This window comes from Mustela nigripes, chromosome 4 (assembly GCF_022355385.1).
Source record: "Mustela nigripes isolate SB6536 chromosome 4, MUSNIG.SB6536, whole genome shotgun sequence".
Lineage (NCBI taxonomy): Eukaryota > Metazoa > Chordata > Mammalia > Carnivora > Mustelidae > Mustela > Mustela nigripes.
The window spans coordinates 135,506,111-135,524,296 of NC_081560.1; the positions used below are offsets into that span (position 1 = coordinate 135,506,111).

Below are 18,186 nucleotides of genomic sequence, written 5' to 3' on the forward strand. Positions count from 1 at the left end.
ACTAAATCACAGATCATTCTGAAAAACATTTAATATACTCGTTAGTATTTGCATAGGGAGAATTAAACAGTCTAGTTCCTTCTATTTACACACCTGCTGTTTGACCTCCAAATGAATACCAATGTTTTAAAGGGGCTAAAAACTTTACTTCATCTGTATTTGATTTTCAACCACAACATACTAAAATCTGTTCCTATTATCCCAGTTTCACAAGTGTGACATTCTTTGCCACATCCACTCCTTTTTCCTATGTACATCATACTCTCTTGAAGGGCTACAAAGACTTTACAATGGTAGAACTGGGGTGGGTGTAAGGGAATGGAAGAAAGGGATTTAGAAAAGCACAGATTGAGAGATGCATAGGGATTCTCATACTCTAGAGTTAATTTTTCCCACTATCATTAGCTAACACCCCCTTTGTTCACAGTATTGAATCCAGAAGGTAACTTTTAGAAAATCTATAGCCCTTTTGACTTCGGGCCAATCCATAATAGTGCAGAAGTCTTGTAGCGATCATTTGTGGTTTCAGCTATTTAGGACAAATCCCCAAACTCCGTGACAATAGCAGTTCGTAATTTTGCTAAGACACAAGTTTGATGCTCAGGTTACAAGACTGGTGTCTTAGAAATTGTCAAGTGCCCCTACATCTGAATTAGGTTCTTGTTCTCCCCTGAGGAGTAGCTGGGTTGAAGATAGCATGAAGAGATCAAAGCAATGGCTCTGAAAAGAAAGCCAACCAGCCGGGACCAGTGATGTAACAAAAGTGTAGACTAAGGAATCACCCTTTTGCATTGTCAAAAAGATTTCCAGTTTTGTATAAGGTTGTAATTTAGGAGCAGTTAATCCGCATCAATAAAATAAAATCCTTTAATTCACTGCAAACACCTAATCTGTCGAAGACATTTTGGCTTTTCTCGCTACATTTCTCCAGGATTTAAGGACTCATCCTAAGTTTCATGGGATCATCTGCCCCAAAACGCTTTTGGGAAAACAAAGCTTTCAGCTTGGTGTGGTAGAGAGAGCACCCAGTTTGGATTCAGAGGAGGAGGTCTCTGGTCCCGACTGTGCCTCTAACTGAAATGTGTGTCTTCAGACAAGTAAATCCTTTCCTAGGGGCTTAGTTTCCCCTCCGTTGGGGAGGGGGTGTACAAAGGACCTAAAATGAACCAAGGACTAACTTCACGACTAAAAGCTAAGACCTGAAGTATTGTCCAGTCCCATCCTTCCCTTCAAGGCCACCTACCCATTGGAGACCCCGCGAAGCCCCTTCCCACCAGCGCCCGGCCGCCGCCCTCGCGCTAAACCGTTAGACGTTAACGCCCCACCCCGCAATGGGCGGGCCGAGGCCTGCAGCTTCCGGCGGCGAATGGCGAGGCGGCGCGTGGCGGTCCCACCCGCCTCGCCTGGTCCCGTCCACGCGCCAGCCCGCCGCGCACGAGCCCCTCTCCGCCTCTATTGAGGGCCTTCCGAGCTCCAGCAGTGCATGTTGGGAAGCCCCAAAGTGTCTCCACGGCACCCAGTATAAGCGTTCGGCGTGGGGGAGGGGGAAAAAAGGGGGGAGGTGAATCACTTTATGCTAATAAGTTCGCGCGTCCTTTATGGAGACTGGCCAGGGTTTTTGTCCTAGCAGCCAATCACTTTAAGAACAAGGGTGGGGCCAGTCGAGATCGCTCATGCTCATTGGGTGGGAGGTTGCAACGCTAAGGAAGAGTTTAAATCGTGAATATCCGGGATTATTTTTCCCCGCCGGGCGGTGCGTGTCCCGGAAGTGACGTAGGCCTTGGCCGGGCGGCCGCCCAGCCCCCGCTTCCTTTCACGCTGCTGCCGCCCGTAGGTGGTTGTGGCCACCGAGCCCAGAGGGAGGTGGCGGCGGCAGCGAATGATGCCTGGGAAACTCCTCTGGGGGGACATTATGGAGCTGGAGGCACCCTTGGAGGAGACCGAAAGCCAGAGGAAGGAGAGGCAAAAGGTGCGCTGAGGATGGGCCGCGCCTCTTTTTGGGCTGCGCCGGCTTGGGCGGGGAGGGGACCTGTCTCCGATCGGATGGCCTGTCACAACCCGGTCGGAGCATCTCAGGGCCTCCCCTCGCGCAGTTCTTGTCCCTTTTAGGTCGCTCCGGGCTCGTTCCCATCTCCACCGTAACCTGGAGTAGGGCTGCACTAGGCTTTGGCCCGGCCTCCCGTGCTCCCTCCGCCCTTCCCGTAGGAGCCTACGAGATGAGCCGACTCAAGAGCCCATCTCCGCGGAATTTGTGCTTTCTTTACTCTTTTTCCTTAAGCAGCGAGGCCTGTTTGGTTCTTATTGGCGGTCTTAGAAGACGATTAAGAAAGATGGTTGCCTTGAATATGTGTTACTTCTCCGTCATCCTGACCTGTGAGGAAATAGATCTTAGGTTTACAAACCTCGATAGCTAGTGTTAAGAGGCTTGAGGAAAAAGGTGTCACAGCCAGCGTTCCTAGGATTTGGCTGTGATGGAGTTCGTGTGGGTTGTTTCACAAGTTGGCTTTACTGTTAGATTCTAATTCAGTCCGCAGGTATTTAATGAGCTTAATTTGAGCCACACTCTTTGCTGGCACCAAGGAGTTCAAATAAGTCCCTGTCCTCAAGGACCCGGTAGAGGGGTTGCAGGGAATTCCCATCCCCACCCTCAAAGAGACCTAGAGAGAAGAAAACAGAGCTTAGGTGGGTGAGGAAGCTGTATTTGAAGGCTGACATTTGACCAAAAAAATGAAAATATTCTGTATAGTTCTAGAGAGCAGAACCTACTTTCTCCTACCTTATCATCAAGGTAAACTTTGGCATTCCAGCCAACCAGTTATTATTATTATTATTATTATTAAATTTTTTGTGGTGAAATATACATAACATAAAATTTACTATTCTAACTCTCTTAAAGTGCAAGTTTTGTAGCATTAAGTACATTCACACTGTTCAGCTATCACCACCATTCATCTCTGGAACTTTTTCACCCTCCAAACTGAAACTCTGTTCCCATTAAACACCAGCTTCCCATTGCTGCTTCTCCTCAGTCCCTGGAAATCACAGTTCTACTTTGTGACTATGAATTTGACCTCTCTAAATACCTTATGTAAGTGGAATCACCAAGCAGTCATAATTTTGGCTCCTGAAATACCTATATCTTCTTCTGCATTCAAATCCTATCTATGAAGGTTTAGTTTATGTGTCTATTCGAAACACTCGGGTATATACATCCAGTAATCTCATTCCCCTTTGAAGTCTTGTTCCATTGCTAGCTTTACCATTTGATTGGCATCGGTTACGTGCTTCTTTGTAAAGTTAGCTCACTTTTCCCTTGTGTGTCTTCCCTAAAATGTTTCCAAAGATTCTTGAGGGAAATGGCCATGTATTTGTCCATCCTTACATATTAATACATTCTTGTAAGTTGGTGGCTTTCACGTTGTAGATATTCCAGAAGTACTTGTTGGTTTTCCTCCAACTATGAAAGATAACTAAAGATTGGGAAGCAGATTGGAGTACCAGCTCCGAAACAGCATTCGGATAATGATCTGGCATTGAGTTGAAGATAACTTTGGTTTTGGATATGTAGAGCTATGGAGCTGGGCCTTAGATTCTCAAAACCAGAGTGCACATGAGGAAAGAAGCATGGAACTGTTTGTTGAAGCCATGAAAATGGTATGAAAGTATACACAAAGAACAGAGGCTTAGGAGCATCCACAGAAGGAGGAGGGAGGGGAACTATTGGAGAGGGTAGGTGTAAGAGGATAAGGAAGGTATATAGAGTGTCATGGAAGCTGAGGAAGTGGACAGTGTCGGCACCCACGATGGATCTGATGTGGAATGATGTATTTCATCACCTTGGGATATTGGTGGACTTGGACTTGAGATCTCACTTTACTGTGTTTCATCTTACTGAAGTATGGGTCCCCAAAGTAATTCTAACCCCAAGGCTGGCTCTGTAAATAACCTTGTTTTTCTATAGAACTTCCTGGTTTGGGGAGATGTGGGCTAGTTCAGTTAATGAAAGATCAAATGTTGAACATGTAACTGTATAATTTATGTGTTAATGTAAAACTCTGCTGTTTACAAAGCATTTTCATATATGTTATTCTGTTTTCACAGCATCTCCTCCATTTTATGGATGAGAAAATTGTATGTGAAAGTATTCTGTAAAATTTATGTAAATTATGGTGAAAATTTTGATGGTGGTGGTTTTGTTGCTACCACTAATAACTACTTTGTAATTTATTTTGAACTTTTGACCAAGTAATTTTGAAGTGTTAAATGGCCAAATAATTTCTTGCTGTTTGCAAATATTAAAACATTGGTCACCAGTTTGGCATTTAAAACTAAAGTTGCAGAGTTGTCTTTTTTTCTTTTTCTAAAGTTCTATTAATTAAAAAAACTTTTAAAAAGTTTCAAGGATTACTAATATATTTGCCTTTTCGTGGAAGTGTAACAGTTGGAGCTTTACGTGAATTACATAGTTTTGTTTGTTTATTCTTTAACTTGTTAATTATCAAAATTCGAAGAGGAAGCCTGATGTGAAAAGAGCATTGTCTTTCAAATCAGACAGAGCTTGATTACTAGCACTTTCACTGGAAGGAAATCCTGCATGTGAGTCTTTGGCAAGTTACTTAACTCTAAGAACTTCTATTTCCTCATCAGTAAAATGGCAAAGGTAATACAGGTTCGCTATCCCTTATCCAAAATCCTTGGGGCTAATTCAGAGTTCTGGGAATTTTTAGAAGAGTAACACCCGGGTAGGGTTTGGGGCCCCCGGCTTATAATCAAACACCTTAATATCAAATATGAATATGCTTACTAAGTGGAATAAATAAAGGTTATAAATAGCCTCACATCAGTTTAAGTCGAATTTTTCCACCAAACGAGTTCAGGTTAGTTGAGGTTTTGTCTCCAAATAAGTTACCAAAAAACTTTCGGTTTTCAGAGCTTTATGGATATCGGAATTTCGGATAAGGGATTATGGACCTGTACTTCCCTTATAGGGTTGTTATGAAGATTTAAACAAGATAAGCCGAAAGCACATTACACAATGCTGGGTAGGTACTCAATAATATTAACTTTTTTTTCTTGGAGATATTAGAAGTTTTTGTTTGCTTGCTTTTTAATTTATAATTATAAATCTCAGGTTCTCATCTTTTTCTGAATGGAGCTATTTTGATTTCCCTTAAATCACATAATGGGATCTGAGAGGGGCTAGAGGCCAAGTCTTGAGAATGCAAGAAATGGGATGAGAATGAAAGCAAGAGGTGAGGCTTAGGCTGGGCGTTAGCAACCAGTCTGGATTTCCACCAGGTAACTTTTCAAGGTGATGGTAGATTGAACTTTGCTGGTTGGGGAATCATGCTCTCAGTTCTCTAGAGCCTTAAGAGGAGAGCTTGTGACCCTCTTGTCACTGATTCTTTGTTTTTCCACAGAGTGATAGAAGGAAGTCAAGGCACCATTATGACTCAGATGAGAAATCGGAAACAAGAGAAAATGGTGTTGCAGATAACTTGGATGGTCCCAAGCCCAAAAAAGCTAAACTGAAAGAGAAGCTAAATGGAGACACTGAAGAAGGATGTAATAATAGACTTTCAGATGAATTTTCTAAATCTCATAAGTCAAGAAGGAAAGATCTGTCAAATGGAGATATTGATGAATATGAAAAAAAATCAAAGCGAGTGTCATCCTTAGATAGTTCTCCTAAATCAAGCGATAATAAAGTAGAGGAGGTATGAATACTTTTTGTTATGCATTTGGCATTATCCCTGAAATATAGGCTAATTGGATTTTTAGGCTAATTAGAATTGATTCCATAATGATTTCATAATGATTCCATAGTGTCTGGTGCCCTCAATTGGACAGTAAAGTCTATACAGCTAAAACCTGATGAGCCCTTTTTCCTTTGTCCCTTGTTTTTGTCATTGTGTTGCCTTTTTCTTTGAGTGGAGGTTGGGGGGATGGTCAAATATGAACCTTTCCTATACAGTTGGGTTCCTAAATAGTTTTTCCAAATTGCTTATTGATGGTCACCTACTTGGATTTCTTATGGTTATTTCAGTCCCTACCAGTCCTCATGAATTGACATCTGACTTCCTGAAAAAAGATACATAAAGCCTCTTGACTTTGTGTATTTTGCCTTCTGTTTTTTCAGCTTCTGTAACAATACCAACTCTAAATGTTATTTAGATTGTAATTCAGTCTTAAAGCTGTTTACATTTTTAAACAGAAATGAAACCTAAAAATGATCTGAAGAAGTCTGTTCTGGATAATAATTTTTTGGGAGGTGTAGAAAATATACTTCGTATAGAATTTGCATTGCTGTACCCATGGCTTTTGCCCATACCTGTTAGAGTAGATATTTTCTTGCACAGAATTTATTCAATTTGTTCTTGCGATTTTCCTCTAGCAGAGTTCATAGATTTGTCTAGGTATCATAAATTGTTAGTAACTCAGGTCCTCTGAAAAACAACACTGATAGTATTAATAATTCTTGGTAATTAATAGTTCTTTATATTTTAAAAATCTGATGGTTGCCAATACATCAGAGCCTAATTTAATGTGTAATCTTCGCAGAGCTTTGGGAAAGCATGTTGAATTTTTGCTTTAAAATATGGTATTTTTTTATTTGTGAATTTGATATTTGTCAGGAAGCACATATGTTAGAAAGTTGACTGACCTAAATAAGGCCCTACAAATTTGTCTTGCTAGTAGCAGAAGTACAGTTGCTTTTTCTTTATTGGGATTTTACCCGGTACAGTGCTCTGTATTATAAGAGGCTTGGTTGTTTATTATTTTTTTAGATCGCAGTTGGGTTCAGTAATTCTATTTCTAGGCATTTATCCTCCTAAGAAGATACTCATGAGTTGTGCAGGGATGTATGAAACTCTTATTACAGTATTGTTGATGCTAGCAAAAAATATATGCATCCTAAATGTCTGATAGTAGACAGTTGGTTTTAGGAAATATGCTATATCTATGCAATAGATGACATCAATCCTAAAGGTTGTAGAAGAATGTTGAAAAGGTATTCAGGGGGTGCCTGGCTGGCTCAGTCAGTAGAGCATGCAATTCTTGGTCTCAGGCTCATGAATTCAACCCCCACATTGGGCATGGAACAAAAAAATAAAAAATAAAAAGTTATTAAAAGGTATTCAATGTATCCTATTAAATGAAAAAAAATTACAAAACAGTATATACAGTATTTTTATTTAAAAACATTTAGGGGTGCCTGACTGGCTCAGTTGATAGAGCATGTGACTTAATCTCAGGATTGTGAGTTTGAGCCCCACATTGGATGTAGAGTCTACTTAAAAATAAATAAATAAATAGATAAATAGATAGATAAAATTTATTTGTGCATAGATTGAGGTTTGGAGGAGTGTTTGTTTCAAATGTGGCTTTAGCTGACTGGATTATAGTTTTATTTCTGTTTATATGTGGCTTCTATAATGAAAATGTATTACTTTTGTAATAAAATTATTTTCTTTTAATCTTAAAAAGATAATAGCCTTGAAGTTTGCTTAAATGGCTTACAATTTCAGTTTGATATTATGTCTTTTATCTAGTTCTCTGTTCGAAACCGCTATTGTGTATGGTTTTGGAACTACTTTCTTTAAACATAGCAATAATAAAGTTAACAGGTAGTTATATTGTCTTTGTTCTATATACACATTGATTAGTACATAAAGTTTTCAATAGATGTTAAATGATTATGTCATGTTAACCTGTATATGTGTTAAAGAAATTTTCAAGCTTACAGGAACTTTCTTTGTTTTCGTGACCTAAAACATGCTTTTCAGAGCCATAGAACAACTTTTTTTTAAACACTTATTTTTAGAAACAATTTACTTTCCTCATTGTGTAATTTTTTTGGGGGGGTGGTTTATAGTCTTCTCTTAGACCTTGTAATTAATAGTCTCTATCTGTGAGTATGACTTAGATGATCAAATAGCTCTTCTGTAATGTCTGAATCAAATGGAAATATATTTTGGCTTATGTAGTAGATGTATTTCCAAAGGGAGTTTTATTTGTGAGTTAATCATTTTTAAAATGTCCTGTGGGAGGGGCATCTCGGTGGCTCAGTTTGTTAAGCGTCCAACTCTTGATTTCCACTCAGGTTGTGATCTCATGGGTTATGAGATTAAGCCCAGTGGGTGGGCTTCACGCTGGTCATGGAGCCTGCTTAAGATTCTTTCTTATCCTCTGCCCCGTCCCTCCCACTCCTCCTCTCTAAAAAAAATGAAAAAAGAAAAAAAAAATTAAATGTATTGTGGGAAAATGTATTGTGTAAACTTGTTAGTTGAAGGGATACTTTTGAAATTAAAAGGGTTTTCCACTAATTTATCATGTAATTTAATCTATACAATTTTTGCAAATACTAACTAAAGTTGTTTTGTTAGGTCATTCAGTAAACCCAAAAACGATAAGTGAATAAGATTCTAAATACCTAGTTGAATATGAACTATATCAGTTAGTACTTTGGTTTCATTTTGGCAGACCCTAACACGTGAACAGAAAGAAGGAGCCTTCTCCAATTTCCCTATTTCTGAAGAGACAATAAAGCTTCTAAAAGGTACTATGAATTTTAATGGATATGTAACTGAAAAATCTACAACTAGATTTTATAAAAAATCTGCCTCTTCTGACCAAAAGGAGAATTTAGAAAGCATAAGAGAAATAGCTGTTCTTTAATTGCAGTTATTTCTATGTCATCCTTTTTGATATTCTAACTGGTTTTTAACTTTAAATAATTTTATGTATTTGTCAAAAGTGTCAGATCGATTTTTTAAAAATTCCTCTTTGCAGTAGGAATAACTGTAAATGTCAGTAGGTGGTGTATTTTTAGGCTGACATTGAGGAATATAGATTTTCATTTTCAAATAAAAATATTTTTTTCTTAAGCTAGTCTTAAATATATTTCAACGGAATCTCATTTTACAGGTCGAGGGGTATCCTATCTTTTTCCTATTCAAGTTAAGACCTTTGGTCCTGTTTATGAAGGAAAAGATTTAATTGCTCAAGCACGGACAGGAACAGGAAAGACATTTTCTTTTGCCATCCCCTTGATTGAAAGACTCCAAAGAAATCAAGAGACAATTAAAAAAAGCCGCTCACCAAAGGTAACCAGTGAAAGGTTTAAACATTACGCTAATGGAAAGGGAAGGAAAGAATATACTGCTCTTAAGTTCAAGTCCCGCCAAAATAGAAAAGTTAGCTCTGTGGCATAAAGTAAAAATTTAGATCCTAAAACAATAATTAATTGACTTTTAACATAAATCTCAAGTAAAGTTGAGTGAAGTAGTTATTGCATATGAATGTAATGTGTATGGATTCATAGATGTCTTTGACAAGTGTATGTTATGAAGCCAGCATGTCTAATTTTAGGTATATTTATAGTGAGTATATGTAGTGACCTTCTCTTCTTTTTTTTCAGTCTTGATCTTTGCTTTTAAACAATGAATTTGCTAAAGAGGTATTCATTTATTTAATTATTCAGTTAATATCTATTTCACTGGTAGGCTTTTTAAGAAGAGATTATAGAAATGATTTTGCTAGTCCCTATGTTATTGGGATATTGGAAGTCTGCCTTAATTGTAGTAGAGAAAAGAGAAGACCGTGAAATTTTAGCCTAAAATTTGATGTTTTCAGAACCTGTATTCTCTTTAGGGTTAATAAAAGTGAAGAAGGAAAAAATGAGTATCATAATTTGAATAGATATATAACAAAAACCTATTTGTTCTTTGAGACTTCTAAATAGTATTGCAATATTTAAGTAAATTCACATATATTAATATAATTAAGTCATGGTGGTCTTGGATCAGGTTGGCCAACAGGAAAAACCTTTTTTTTAGAGAGCTTTGTTTCTTAGGTGAAATTAGGAAAGATTGCAAGTAATAGAAGAAGTAGGACAAGATTCCAACACTGCCTTAAAAAGCTTTTATTCTAGAAGGACATAATTGGAGATTTGAGCTCCACCGTTTCTAGCTGTTTGAACTTGGGCAAAACTCTTAACTTAGCTCTAAGACCTGGGTTCTTCATCTGTAAAATTAGGATAATAATGCCACTTCATAGGGTTTTTGTGAGGATTGAATTATGTAATTCATGTAAAGCACTGGTTGTGTGCCAGGCACTGTTTGAAGCATAAGGAATACAGTAACTTAAATTGACATAAATCCCTGCTACCCTGGAGCTAAATATTTTAGTGGGTGAGACAGACAATAAACATTTAAATAAGTAAAACATAAATATTTTACATGACTTAAGTGACTGAGGAGAAACAGTTAAGGGAGGAGTGAAGCATAGGAAAAGAGGGTTAAGAACCTCATTGAGAAAGTGAGTTTTGAAGAGAGACCTGAAGAGTATTATAAGTTACTATTCTTGTTATCATTTGTGCTGTCTTTATTTTTTAAATTAATTTATGTGTGTGTGTGCTCTGTCTTTAAATACTATGACTTAATGTTGAGATTCCTAGTTTTTAAATGTACCTTAAGAAAAAATATCCTCAGTTTGAATTTAGATGTCTTTAGAGAAGTTTCTTTTTATTTTTTAACCCTCTTGCTTAGGTTCTTGTTTTGGCTCCTACAAGGGAACTGGCAAACCAAGTAGCCAAAGACTTCAAAGATATCACTAGGAAACTCAGTGTGGCATGTTTTTATGGTGGGACATCCTATCAAAGCCAAAGTGAGTAGATATGTGTGGTAGTAGTGCAAAGATCTATTTGGTACTTAAATCTGAAGAAATGTGAGAACACATATTTGATTCTTACATATTACTGCAATTTCTCTCCTCTCACAGTTAATCATATTCGAAATGGTATTGACATCTTGGTCGGGACTCCTGGTCGTATCAAAGACCATCTGCAGAGCGGCCGGTTAGATCTTTCTAAACTGCGCCATGTTGTGCTTGACGAAGTGGATCAAATGTTAGATTTAGGTTTTGCTGAACAAGTCGAAGATATTATCCATGAATCCTACAAAACTGGTATATCCTAATTAAAAATAAACACATTAGCCATGCTTCTTATATTTAAAAGTTACGGATTTTTAATTTCATAATTATTATTACGTCATCCCTAGTGTTCTAACAAAACTTAAGTTACTTGGTATCTGCTCTCTTTCCACACAACAAAGTACAATGGCGTCCTTTAACTCTGTGTTACCTTCCTATGCTTTCTTTCATGTATTTTTTTTGTAGGCAGTAGTTAGATTTATGAACTCATTGTACTGATTTCTTTGCTCATTGTCCCTTCTTAAATTCTCACCTTTCCTCAGGGCTCAGTTTTCTTGATATTTTCCCCCAGTTTTGAAAGTTGACTCTTCTAATAATAGTAATGAAGTTTGTATATTCAAAATGTACCCAAATTTTGAATTTTTTATGATTTCTTTGAAATTTGTGGAGGGGGATTTTCAAGAGCTGACTACATCATGGATATTAAGAAAGCATTTGATTTCTTTTTGTTTATTTAAGATTCTGAAGACAATCCTCAGACTTTACTTTTTTCTGCAACTTGCCCACAGTGGGTGTACAAAGTTGCAAAAAAATACATGAAATCCAGATATGAACAAGTTGACCTTGTTGGAAAAATGACTCAAAAGGCTGCAACTACTGTGGAAGTAAGTAGCTTTCTGGCATGATAGATTGTAGCTTTTATTGGTATTTGAAATTTGTTGAAGCTAAACTTAAGTTTTGGGTACCAGTTCATACCAAATCTATCTATTTTTCTTCTTTTCCTTTTCCTTCTATTCTTCCAGATTGATTAATTGATTAATTAAGTTATTTCTTAGAGAGAGTGTGTGCACAAGCAGGGGGAGTGGCAGGCAGAGTGGCAGTTAGGGAGCCTGATGCGGGACTTGATACCAGGATTCTTGGGATCATGACCTGAGCTGAAGACAAGACGCTTAACTGACTGAGATACCCAGGAATCCCCAAGTCTTTTCTTTTTTTGCCTTTAGTCAATGAGATACACAGGTATCTCATCTGTGGTCTGAGATTGAGGAGTAGAATAGAATAAATTGGAGGAGAAAAGTATGTTAGCAGACAAGTCCGAGCAAGTAATATACAAGCAGCTGTAGAGAGAAGCTTTTTTTTTTTTAATCTTTTTTTTTTTTTTTAAAAGATTTTATTTATTTATTTGACAGGCAGAGATTACAAGTAGGCTGAGAGGCAGGCAGAGAGAGAGGAGGAAGCAGACTCCCTGCTGAGCAGAGAGCCGGAAGTGGGGCTCAATCCCAGGACTCCAGGATCATGACCTGAGCCGAAGGCAGAGGCTTTAACCCACTGAGCCACCCAGGCGCTCCTGTAGAAAGAAGCTTAAAGTGTGTAGAAAATGACAAAGGGGGCAGTTTAGATCAATTTGAAGAGAAGAGCACTGGGAGGTTTAATGTGTTAAAACTTAGATGAAGGGGTGCTTGGGTGGCTCAGTGGGTTAAGCCTCTGCCTTTTGCTCAGGTCGTGTTCCCAGGGTCCTAGGATCAAGCCCCGCATTGGGCTCTCTGCTCGGCAGGGAACCTGCTTCCCCCTCGCTCTGCCTGCCTCTCTGCCTGCTTGTGATCTCTGTCAAATACATAAATAAAATATTTTTAAAAAGTTAAAAAAAAAACTTAGGTGAAAAGGTTAGATCTCCATCCCATACCCTATACCAAAAAAATTCTCAAAAGAATTTATTTTGGGGCCACCTGGGTGGCTCAGTTGGTTAAGCAACTGCCTTTGGCTCAGGTCATGATCCCAGAGTCCCAGGATCAAGTCCTATATCGAGCTCCCAGCTCCACTGGGGAGTCTGCTTCTCCCTGTGACCTTTTCCTGTTTCATGCTATCTCCCACTGTCTCTCTCTTTAAAATAAATAAATAAAATCTTTTAAAAAGTTTGAATCTTTAAAAAAGTTTATTTTTTTATGTAAGAAAATAAACTTTTTTAAAGATTTAAGAGACCGGGAGAAAGAGGGCATACTCATGGGATGGGGGGAAGGAGCAGAGGAAGAAAGAGTCACAAACTGACTCTGTGCTGAGCACCAAGCCTGAGGTGGGGCTTGATCCCAGGACTCTAACATCGTGACCTGAGCCAAAGCTAAGTTGGACACTTAACCAACTGCACCACCCAGGTGCCCCCTCAAAAGAATTTTAAAAAGTGAGCCATAGCGGTGCCTGGATGGCTCAGGCATTAACCATCTGCCTTCAGCTCAGGTCATGATCCTGTGTCCTGGAATTGAGCACCGCTTCGGGCTCCCTGCTCAGCGGAAGCCTGCTTCTCCCTTTCATTCTCCCTCTGCTTGTGTTCCCTCTCTCACGTGCGCACGCGCTTTCTCTCTGTGTCAATTAAATAAATAAATAAATTTTTAAAAAGTGAGCTATAAAATCATTTAAAGCAGATACAGATGAACAGTTATTTGATTTCAGGAAAGGGAAAGCTTTTCTAAACATAAAGTCAGAAGAAAATACCATAAAGGAAAAGGTGGATAATTTTCACTCTGAAAATTCAAACTAATAGTATATTTAAAAAAAAAATTAAGGAGGGGGCGGGGTGCCTGTCTGGCTCAGAGAGTGTGACTTGATCTCAGGGTCATGAGTACAAGTACTGTGTTGGGTATAGAACTTACTTAAAAAGAAAGAAAAGGGAAAAGGGAATGGAATGGAATGGAATATAAGTAATATACATTTATGACAGGTACCGTATAGGTCACTTTCCATTTAATAGATATGCGTGTATGTGTTACGTGTATGTAAATAAAAATGGTCTAAATAAGCAATAGTATAATGTATAAATACAATGGAATTGTTAAAAAGAATGAATGTGGGAGTGCCTAGGTGGTGCAGTCAGTTAAACATCTGCCTTTAGCTCAGGTTACGATACTGGGTATCCTGGAATAGAGCCCTGCATTGGGCTCCCTGTTCAGTGGGGACCTTACTTCTCTCTCTCCCTCTACCACTCCCCCTGCTTAAGCTCGCTCTCTCTATGTCAAATAAATAAAATCTTAAAAAGAAAAGAGAATGAATTGAGTGGCAAAACCTAAATTACAAAATGATACATATAGAATTATAATATATATATGTGTGTGTGTATATATATATATATGGAGAGAGAGAGAGAGAGATCATGACCTGAGCCAAAGCTCAGACGCTTAATCAACTAAGCCACCCAGGTGCCCCTAGAATTATGTCATATTTTCCAAAAAATATATTAATGCTAAATGGATTTTTCAGATATTTATGTTAAATGTATAAAGATAACATCAAACTGCTAATAATAATTAGTTCCTGGAAAAGAGGACTTTAACAGTATGGAATAGTCAAAGGAAGCTTTCTTTTGTATTTTATAATGGCTGAAAATTTTGTAAGGGTAGAATATATCAGTGAAAAAAATTTATTAAGGATGTTTTCAAACATACACAGAAATTGAATATTATAAGGGACCTGATATACCCATCACCAGGCTTTAATGATCTTTTCTAAACCCCCATACCTTCATTCCTACCTTTGAAGCAATCCAGTCATCATTTCATTTTCACGTAATTGTATATATTTTTTAAAGGATAAGTATTTTCTTGGGGCAACTGTGTGGCTCACTTAAGCCTCTGCCTTCGGCTTGGGTCATGATCCCAGTGTCCTGGGATTGAGCCCACATGGGGCTCCCTACTCAGCCGTGAATCTGCTTCTCCCTTCCCCTCTGCGATCTCTTTCACTTTCGCTCTCTCAAGTAAATAAATAAAATTTTTAAAAATTAAATAAAGGATAAGTATTCTTTAAAAAACAAAGCAAAGGGGCTCCTGGGTAGCTCAGGGGGTTAAGGCCTCTGCCTTCGGCTCAGGTTGTGATTCCAAGGTCCTGGGATTGAGCTCCGCATCAGGCTCTCTGCTCATCAGGGAGCCTGCTTCCCTCTCTGTCTCTGCCTGCCTCTCTGCCTACTTGTGATCTCTGTCCATCAAATAAATAAATAAAAAATCTTTAAAAAAACAGTAATTTGTAAAAAAAAAAAAAAAACCAAAGCAAAAACCACAGTTATCACAGTAGGAAAAAACCCAGTGGTTCTTTAGTATTATGAAATACCTAGTATCCACATTACCCTAGTGGTTTGTTTGTTTTTTTAGTAGTTTCAATCTGGATCCAAATAAGATCTTTAAATTGCCACTGGTCTGGGGTGCTTGGGTGGCTCAGTTGGTTTAAGTGACCAACTCTTTTTTTTCTCTTTAAAGATTTTATTTTTTTATTTGACAGTAGGCAGAGCAGCAGGCAGGGAGAGAGGGGGAATCCCTGCTGAGCAGAAAACCCAATGCAGGGCTCAATCCCAGGACCCTGAGATCATGACCTGAGTGGCAGGCAGAGGCCTAACCCACTGAGCTACCCAGGCGCCCCACAAGTGACCAACTCTTGATTTCAACTGAGGTCTTGATCTCAGGGTTATGACTTCAAGCTGTGCCTGCTTAAAAAAAATAAATTGCCACTGGTTTATGTTTCTCTTAAAATCTTTTTATTTAATTTTTTTATTTTTTAAAGATTTATTTATTTATTTATTTTTATTTATTTGACAGAGATCACAAGTAGGCAGAGAGGCAGGCAGAGAGAGTGAGGAGAAAGCAGGCTCCCTGCGGAGTGGAGAGCCTGACATGGGGCTCTATCCTAGGACCTTGGGATCATGACCTGAGCTGAAGGCAGAGGCTTTAACCCACTGAGCCACCCAGGCGCCCCTCTTTTTTTTTTTTTTTTTTTTAAAGATTTTATTTATTTGACAGAGACAGAGGTCACAAGTAGGTAGAGAGGCAGGCAGAGAGAGAGGAGGAAGCAGGCTTCCCTAATGTGGGGCTTGCTCCCAGGACCCTGAGACCATGACCTGAACTGAAGGCAGAGGCCTCAACCCACTGAGCCACGCAGGCGCCCCTCTTAAATCTTTTATATGTACATTTTCCTCTGTCTCTTTTTTCTTCTAATTATTTGGTTAAAAGGAAATGATTATTTTTCAAATGATGAATTTCCCACAGTCTCAATTTTGCTGATTTGTAGTCCTAAGGTGTTCTTTAATGTGTTTCTCCACCTTCATTTTCCTGTGAATTGATGATTAGATTGTAAGGCTTGCAGATTTAGATTCTTGGTTTCTTTTGAGAATGGGAAGAAGCAAAACACTGTCATAGGCGGTACAAATGATTCTTTGTGTTCTTTGTTCTTTTCTGTTTTCCAGGTGCTCTGTAATTAATATGTATTACATTTTAAAAACAATTTTTTGAGGGCGCCTGGGTGGCTCAGTGGGTTGGGCCGCTGCCTTCGGCTCGGGTCATGATCTCAGGGTCCTGGGATCAAGTCCCGCATCGGGCTCTCTGCTCAGCGGGGAGCTTGCTTCCTCCTCCCTCTCTCTCTCTGCCTGCCTCTCCATCTACTTGTGATTTCTCTCTGTCAAATAAATAAATAAAATCTTTAAAAAAAAAAAAAAAAACAACAATTTTTTGAGATATATGTTAAAATGCACAGATTTAGGATATACACCAGTTTTCCCCCTACATTATTAAGTTTTATTTATTATTATTTTAAAATTTTTTTATTTAAAATAAATTTAATTAACATATACTGTATTATTAGTTTTGGGGATAGAATTTAGAGATTCAGGAGTTGCATATCATACCCAGCGCTCATTATATCAAGTGCCCTCTTTAAAGCCCGATCTTTCTCCCCAACATTGTTTGAAAGATTTTATTATTTTTAAAATTTTTTAATTTTTATTTTATTTTATTATTTTTTAAAGATTTTATTTTGTTATTTGTCAGAGACAAAGAATCTAAGGAGTTGGGGAGCAGCAGGCAGAGGGAAGAGTAGGGAGTCCGATGTGGGATTCAGTCTCAGGACTCTGGGATCATGACGTGAGCTGAGGACAGATGCTTAACCGACTAAGCAACCCAGGTGTCCAAAATCAGATTTTTACAGTGAACACTCATATAACCATCAGTTAGCTCTACCATTAGTATTTTACTATATTTGTTTTATCATTTAGCTACTTATCCTTATATCCATCTTTTTTTTAATTTCTTTCATATTGCAGAAATGAGCATAGTTCCTCATAAGTACTTTAGCTTGCATATTGTTAACTAGAGCTCAATATTTACAGATTTTTTAAGGCAAAATTAACATAAACTGTATAATATGTACAGTTGAGTGTCTGTACGTGCATGATATTGTGCAACCATAGCTTCTTTCCACTTCCAGAACACTTCATCACCCCAAAAGGAAACCCCGTATCCATGAAGCAGTTAGTTCTTCCATTCTCCCTTTTTCCTAGCCCCTGGCATCACCAGTCTGCTTTCTGTCCCTAGGGACTTAACTATTTTGGTTACTTCATATAAATGTAATCCTATAATATGTGACCTTTTTATGTTTGGCTTCTTTTAATTTGTATATTTTTGAGGTTCACATAATATTTATAGTTTTTAAAATACAAGATTTAGATACAAAAAACTCCAGAATTTTAAGTGCACTTGCTTTAGTTTTGACAGATTCATGACACATGTATTACCCAAACCCCTTACCATCATCCCAGAAATTTCCCTCATGCCCCTGCTCAGTCAAGTCCCCCATCCAGGGATAGCCACTGTTCTGACTTTTTTTTTCTCTTCTTTTTTTTTTTAAGTGGGTGTGGAGCCTACTTAAAAACCTGGGGCTTAAACTCATGACCCTGAGATTGAGACCAGAGCTGAGATCAAGAGTCAGCTGCTTATCTGACTGAGCCACCCAAGTGACCTTGTTCCGAGTTTTTTCTGCGGTAGATTAGTTTTGCCTATTCTAGAACTTTTTTTTAACTAAAGACTTTATTTATTTATTTGACAGACAGAGATCACTGGTGGGGCAGGGGGGAAGCAGGCTCCCCGCTGAGCAGAGAGCCCGATGCGGGGCTTGATCCCAGAACCCTGAGATCATGACCTGAGCTGAAGGCAGAGGCTTAACCCACTGAGCCACCCAGGCAACCCACCTAGAACTTGATATAAATGGAATCCTGTGTGTATTCTCTTCCTGTAAGGCTTCATTTACCTAGCATATGTTTTGACATTAATCCGTATTGTTGCATATATCAATAGTTGATTGTTTTCTCTTTTTTTAGTTCCTTTTAATTATTGAATAGTATTACATTATATTAATATACAACAGTTTGTTTATCCTTTCACTTATTGATGGCCATTTGTATATTGTTTTTAAGTTGGGGTTGAGGAGAATTGTATTACTCTATGC

General features: G+C 38.3%; 1 protein-coding gene across 1 annotated transcript in view; it reads left to right on the forward strand.

Moving 5' to 3' along the window:
• Positions 1-1,770: 1,770 nt before the first annotated feature.
• The window catches only part of DDX50 (DExD-box helicase 50), a 36,945-nt gene continuing 20,529 nt past the window's right edge, over positions 1,771-18,186 (forward strand). The window contains exons 1-7 of the mRNA XM_059397585.1: positions 1,771-1,969; positions 5,421-5,717; positions 8,485-8,560; positions 8,929-9,107; positions 10,551-10,668; positions 10,783-10,968; positions 11,455-11,600. Coding sequence (XP_059253568.1) covers positions 1,880-1,969; positions 5,421-5,717; positions 8,485-8,560; positions 8,929-9,107; positions 10,551-10,668; positions 10,783-10,968; positions 11,455-11,600 — 1,092 coding nt within the window. The 5' untranslated portion in view covers positions 1,771-1,879. The remainder of the gene's footprint in view (positions 1,970-5,420; positions 5,718-8,484; positions 8,561-8,928; positions 9,108-10,550; positions 10,669-10,782; positions 10,969-11,454; positions 11,601-18,186) is intronic.